Genomic DNA, 6,925 nt, shown 5'->3' on the forward strand with positions numbered 1-6,925 from the left:
GATTAGAAAATAATTTATGAAGCACCATCTTCCATCAAAGCTGAAAACATTAGTAAATGTGTATTTCCCTTTAAGATACCAAAGTTATTTGAGTTGTGCACACAAACTAATAAAGATAAGCCCAATTTTTTTTTTTTCTACAATTAATACATTGTAAGGTTTCTTTATGTGCTCTAATAGTCCCAGGGTGTCAATTTCGGGTCCACCGATCGGGTTCAGGTCGAACCCGAAACTAACACGGCACTATTCGGGTCAACCTGAACCCGACCCATTTTTGAAAACGAGTTAGTTTTCCTGACCCGAACCCGACCCGCTTCGGGTTTGGGTCAACCCGACACGTTCCGTTTCCAACAAAAAAATTGCTAGTTTTCGGGTCAAAAACGGGTCTATCTCCTATTTTCGGGTGAAAAACGGGTCAATCTTGGGTTGCCGGGTCGAAATCGGGTTTTTGGGTCAAAATTAGGTCAATTTTGGATCAATTTCGGATCAAAGGGTTAACCCGAATTTGACACAATTTTTGAAACGGGTCGAAATGCTGAACCCGAACCCGACCTATTTCGGGTTCGAGTTGACCCTAACCCGAAATTTTCAGATCGGATTTTCGGGCCGTGTCAAATATTGACACCCCTAAATAGTCCTACCCCTAAAAAAATCAAATATTTTAAAATAGAAAAGTGAAAATAGTGTGAATAAAGCCGATAAGGCGATAAAATTTAGGCTTCATTTATAATAAGTTAATAACTTTTTTACTATTTCTTAAAACAATTATAAATAATAATAATTTTGTGCTAGAAAATCGCTTTAAAAAACAACAAAAAAATCATCCAAAATGAAATCTTAATATATTTACTTTTTTTTTTTGGATATTTAGGTCGATTAAGATAAATTGACATATGTATCACATATGCACAACTCAAATGTAAAATCTCTTGAGTGATAATGAAAGCTTCCGACCTATATATATCAAGATTAGCTGCAGTAATAGACCAACTTTTACGAGAAAATTCAGAATTAACTACTGTTGTTAAGTAATGCCTAAAGCGGTGAGATCAAATATCTTGCATGGATCGATGCACTGATCGAATCACCATCAAATCAGGTCTTAGCCACCACTCCGCACCGCACCAGAACAACGGTGACGATGCAATTGCGCTCAGCCTCCTCCTTCCTAACGTTAGTAATGCATCTTATTTCCCATTCTCGGCATAGGGTTTCCTCAGTACATTTTTTTTCGAGCAAATCTCTTCGCTCTATCGCTTTTCAGAAAGATAGCACCAGAGCCATCTGTACGTTTCGTATGAACAATCCCCATGATCTCTATGTGTTTGCTTTTAGCTTTCTCCGACCTGTGGCAATTGTTTTTACATTTTACTTGTTTGCACTAGTTGATGTCATCAAACCGACTTCTTTTCAATATAATAGTATCTTTGGATAGGGACGAATGCTGATATGTTCTTGATACATAAAGTTATAATCTTGATACCTAAGGGCAGTGATTAATAATAAAAAAGAGAGATTTCTATGTCCATTTCTTTGACATTTTAGGACTGCATTGTATTTTAAGAAGCTGAGAGTTGAAGCACTAGCGGATTTGAGGTTGAAAGGCAAGGGCTCTGAAATGCGATCATCTAACCTAGCTATGCCGGCTTCAGGCCGGAAGAAAGATAAAAAAATGAAGATTTCTGCAGATTGCAGTGAACAGTCGGAGGAGAGTATTACTAAGGTTAGAAATGAAACATGGCGTTTTCATTCTTTTATAATGGAAATGCGGGTTAGTTATTCTTTGATAGATGTGCTCACTTGTCATGGTTACGTGAATGATCCCTCAGGAACATGCTGTGGAATCAGTTGGAATTGAGGAAACTAGAAGCAATCTGGATGAAGTTGATTCCATGACTGTGAAGGAACTTCGGACAATGGCAAGGTAAGAATCATATTATTTTCTTCACTCCTTTACTCATGCCCTTACCCCGAGATGTTGGAGTTTATGGTTGTGATTGGTCTTAATATTGCTGTTGCTGTTATTTGTTCTCTACATTCAAGGAGTTTCGGTATCTCAACAAGAGGCACTAAGCAGTACTTAATATCTTCACTGAAGTGTTTATCATTCAAAGGTGAAAATTTTTCATATATATTTTTTGTTTTGGATTCAATAATGAATATGAAACATTGTTTTTCTCCATCTGGTTGAGGCACTGAAGTGTAATGTGCTGCTTCATTAAGGGAAAACCGCCATATCAGAAGGCATGGAGAGGCCTTCTTTAGCTTCTGAAAATGTGGCCTTAAAAACAGATGCACAAAATTTAGGTTCTGAACATTTTTCTCAAGATGAACATACTGCTTTAGATGTCATTCACAAAAAACAAAGGGGAACCAAAAGAAGAAAGCAAATGGTAGAGAGTACTATAGCTGAAGACGATTCAAAATATGTTTTGGAGCGCAATGAATTGCCTATCAATGCAGAGGAAGTTATTGGTATGTATACTTTTTCTACAGATTCATTCTAATTAGTTATTTGTTTACATGATGGAATGATGTGTTTTTGTGATTGCAGGGACAGGGCAATCTATCTCACAAAAACAAGACTCTTCAATGGTTCAAAGTTACCAGAAAGTTTCAACTCAAATAGGTTTAGCTGCAGACACTAATGAACATTGGATTGTGCTTGCGCACAAGAAGCCGCAAAAAGATTGGATTCCTTATAATCCTAGAACCATGAGGCCTCCTCCTCTTAATGAGGACACCAACTCTACGAAGCTTGTTTCATGGAATGTTAACGGCTTGAGGGCTTTGCTCAAGCAGAAGAGTTTCCGTACACTTCAACTTGTCCAACATGAGGATTTTGATGTCCTGTGTTTGCAAGAGACTAAATTACAAGCAAGTGAATATAAATCATTTTTTCCTTTAATAAGGAAATTAAAGTTTTTTTGTTTTAGAACCACAAAAACCTATTTGGTACAGAGATATTTTGTCTTTGTGGATACTATCATGATCTCGTACAACAAACTTACTCTAGAGTTTGTCACTTTTGTTGTCTAATGGCTAGATAGTTACACTTTAAAATGAACAGGAGAAGGATGTGGATGCGATCAAGCAGAACCTGATTGATGGCTATGATAACAGCTTCTGGACCTGTAGTGTTTCAAAGCTTGGTTATTCTGGCACTGCTATTATATCAAGGGTATTGTTAAATCTCTTTGCTGTCTTCATTGCTTAACCTCACATCATTGAATTAGCTTGATTCTACTTTCTTGGTTCCTTTCAACATCCCAGCTCAGTTGATTTTTGAAGTTTCCTTTTTATTTTCTTACTGTGGTTCTTTGGCATTCATGTGAAGATGATGGTTGATAATCCATTTATGTTTTAACTGTTAACGTGAAGGCATAAAGAAGGTTTTACCTATGGTTTTATCATAGGTTAAATTGATTGTTAAGGCTCCTATGGTTTTCCCTGCTTTAAAGGAAAGTTCTTTCCCTGTCATTTTTGCTGAGTATGAGCAAAGCTGTAGTTCCACTAGCATGTGCTGCTCTTCACCTTTTTGTAATGATTCATTCTTATATATTTTGTTTATTGAATGAACTATGCAATGTTATTTAGATCATTCTCGTGGTTTTCTATATCATTTATTATTAATTTTTTTGGCATGTGTTAAATTTCTGACGCATGCAAAGTGACGCCCTTTTGTTGAGGCTAAACTTTTTTTTCTTTTGTTACTCAAATAGAAAAAACCAATCTCTGTTAACTACGGACTTGGTATATTGGATCATGATACTGAAGGGAGAATTGTGACCGTTGAGTTTGATAAATTTTACTTAATAAGTGGATATGTACCTAACTCTGGAGATGGCTTAAGAAGATTGGTAATACAATTTCTTCTTCTTATTGCATTCTTTCTTTAATGTAAACAAATTACCAAGGTAAAATGATATTATAACCTTAAATCCAGCTATCCGTTATTTTCAGGCTTACAGGGTTGAGCAATGGGATCCATCGCTTAGCAATTACATGAAGGTAAGCCTCATCATTATTATAATCATCATTAGAAGCAATAGCAGCAGCATTCAATTGTCTTCTCACAAGTGTTTGTGGTCTGTTTATGATGATAACCACTGTTAAAAATTTATCATTGAAGTAATTTCTGAATGTTATTTCTTGATTGTTAACTGATAGTCTAATCCTTTTAACTTTTCTTCTATAAGACTTTCTTCTTTTTCTTGATTTTAATGGAGATTTTCGTGACAATACATTTGAGTAAAAGAGACATTTTTTCTGCAACTGAATTTTACACATCTAAACATGTGCTAGTTTGACTTTTATTCCTGTTAAGAAATTCTTCTATAGGATAACCTGAGTGCTATTATGTAGTTTTAAACTTTTGGTGGTTCAACAATGCAAGCAGTACATTAACATGATAGTTGAAATAAATATCAAAAGCTTGTTTGGTAATTGACTGAACACTTCAAATGATAATTAGTAAAGGGCGTGCAATTTTCCCTGGATGAATAGAAATTTAATGATGTGATTTCCCCTTGCTTTATGTAAGGCCTTTTTTAATGCGTTCACCTGAATGCTGAAAATAATGGTAGTAGCAATAAGTGCACGTGAATAAAATAATAAAATATTAAAAAATTGATTGACTAAATGAGACAAGCTACCTCAGGAAATGAACTTTATTTTGGGATAGACAATGCCATACTCACTCAGGGAAGAGTTATCTATTTTTTGTGTATGAAAAGGGTTAATCTTTACTAGATAAATGCATTATTGCTTAGGTTGCTTTTACCTGGAGATCTCAAGTTCTCCCCTGCACTGGTAAGATGCTTATGCATTAGCTACACCCCTCACCATGCTAGTGTTGTGGCCATGGAATATAAAATGATTACTTGATGTATGATGATGATGAAGAGAAGGATTTTGTGCAAGAAGTTCTTTGACTTCTTGGATTCATTCTAATGAAGAGGGTGGTCATTTATCCTCACATTAATAGTGTTTTGATGATGATGAAGAGAAGGATTTTGTGCAAGAAGTTCTATGACTTCTTGGATTCATTCTAATGAAGAGGGTGGTCATTTATCCTCAAATTAATAGTGTTTTTTTAATCACTTGAAAGAAATATAACATTGCTACTTTTTAGCGTTTAGAAAATGATTAATGCAGGTCCATAATTTTTATTTCATACACATCTCTCATGAACAAAATGGCCAGAGTGTATTTGAAGCTTAAAACTCAACCCAAAGATTCTAGAACATTGATTATGGCTAATCATAACAATACAAGGAAAGAACTGAAATAAATAGAATCCACCCAAATCTAAACCAAAAAAAAAATCATTTAATGGTTTATGCAGAAGATAGTGTTCCATTATACAAGAGAAATGTTTCTTTTTTTCTCAATTTAAAGTCAAAATGTTTTTAAAAGATTGTACAGCAATGAGGCTTGTGCTTCTGTTAGTTTTGGTTTTTTTATTTTTATTTTGACTAGTATTTAATGGTTATTGGGAAAGTAGTTTCTTGTTGCGATTCCCCCTAGAACCGAACCAACCAAACCGGCCCAGGAGGGGCCGGTTCAGTTTTATAGGATGCGGGCTAAGCTGCCTCCTTGGGTTGCTGCCCAAGCAAAGTGGGCCCCCCATGGGGCTGAAATCCGAGAAAGAGAGGGATGCGGCAAAAAAGCTTCGGGAAAGAATTTTGAAATTGCTTTATGTTAGGAAATTGTTTATTTGGAAGAACTGTATTTAAAGAACATGGGAGGCTAGGGTTAGGGCATGAATGATTATTGTGTTTTTTGGAGTTTTTCTCTTGATGTCTTGGGCTCTAGAACTTCTTCTAGAGATTGGGAGAGAATGATCCTCCTCTCAAATTGAGGATCAATTGTATCTTTTTTTTTGTGTTGGCTTTGCTTTGGATTTCCCTAATACAATCCACTGATTTTTTGTTGATTTCATTACATTCTTCTGTGTTTTCTCGCTGTTTTTATCAATTATTGCCGGGGTTGTTTGCGAACTCAAGTATTTCCTCTTGGATTACTTGCAAACTCAAGTATTTCCTATCATTTCTTCAACTATATACGGAATAAATGCCATCCAATCATTCATGTTATTACTACTTTTTCTGTCAGAATCTCTCTTGTTAGAAGCCTTTATTGTTATATATTATTATTATAATTGATAATGCAATACATGCAAATGAAAATCATTGCACCTTGTAAGTTGAAGCCAAAATGATTGTGTTCCTGATAATTTGTATTTTCCATTTTGTGATTGTTGGCTGACACGTGTTGAAGAATAGTTATTCAAAAGCTAACTATATGGATATATTGTGTTTTCCCTCTAACTTTACCTTTTGCATCATTTCAGGAATAATATATTGAAAATTTAGTTGGCCTAGAGTTTCTGGCTTTGAGTTTCCATGTCATTTTGAGTGACTGTTGGAAATTTTTTACAGGATTTGGAAAAAGCAAAACCTGTAATTTTAGCTGGTGACCTGAATTGCGCTCATGAAGAGATTGATATCTACGATCCTGTGGTAAGTATCTGACATTGCCGTAGTATAGTATGTGATAAATTTTTAACAACAAGGGCTTGGGAATGCTGTGTTGTGCTATATGAAGTAAAGTCACCACGACTATCACAGAGATGGTTAGGTTGTTCTGCAAGTTCATTGCTCATGATCATGGAGAAAGTTCATGTAAAATAGGATTTTCATTTGCATGTTTTCAACACATACGAAAAGATTGGCAAAAAACAACCACTACAGAAGAGATGGTCAGGTTGCTTTGCAAGTTCATTGCTTATGATTTAAAGCCAGGGAGAAAGTGCAAGCACAATAGGATTTTCTTTTGCCATGGTCACAACACAAATCAAAAGAGTGACAAAATACAAACATGATAGGAAGTGGATGCAATTCCAGCAAAATCAGAGAATGTC

General features: G+C 35.3%; 1 protein-coding gene across 5 annotated transcripts in view; it reads left to right on the plus strand.

Moving 5' to 3' along the window:
* Positions 1 to 1,042: 1,042 nt before the first annotated feature.
* Positions 1,043 to 6,925, plus strand: part of LOC110092190 (DNA-(apurinic or apyrimidinic site) lyase, chloroplastic) — a 13,456-nt gene continuing 7,573 nt past the window's right edge. Inside the window, exons 1-10 of one of the 5 annotated variants that reach the window (XM_020816625.2) lie at positions 1,043 to 1,173; positions 1,546 to 1,723; positions 1,830 to 1,924; positions 2,044 to 2,114; positions 2,224 to 2,475; positions 2,555 to 2,877; positions 3,071 to 3,181; positions 3,723 to 3,860; positions 3,964 to 4,011; positions 6,444 to 6,524. In XM_020816625.2, the coding sequence (XP_020672284.2) occupies positions 1,142 to 1,173; positions 1,546 to 1,723; positions 1,830 to 1,924; positions 2,044 to 2,114; positions 2,224 to 2,475; positions 2,555 to 2,877; positions 3,071 to 3,181; positions 3,723 to 3,860; positions 3,964 to 4,011; positions 6,444 to 6,524 (1,329 nt within the window). In that variant the 5' untranslated portion in view covers positions 1,043 to 1,141. Of the gene's footprint in view, positions 1,296 to 1,545; positions 1,724 to 1,829; positions 1,925 to 2,043; positions 2,115 to 2,223; positions 2,476 to 2,554; positions 2,878 to 3,070; positions 3,182 to 3,722; positions 3,861 to 3,963; positions 4,012 to 6,443; positions 6,525 to 6,925 lie in introns of all 5 variants that reach the window. The other 4 variants (XM_020816623.2, XM_020816627.2, XM_020816629.2 and 1 more) reach the window with 4 other exon arrangements.

Source organism: Dendrobium catenatum, unplaced genomic scaffold (genome assembly GCF_001605985.2).
Source record: "Dendrobium catenatum unplaced genomic scaffold, ASM160598v2 fragScaff_scaffold_621, whole genome shotgun sequence".
Classification (NCBI taxonomy): Eukaryota; Viridiplantae; Streptophyta; class Magnoliopsida; order Asparagales; family Orchidaceae; genus Dendrobium; species Dendrobium catenatum.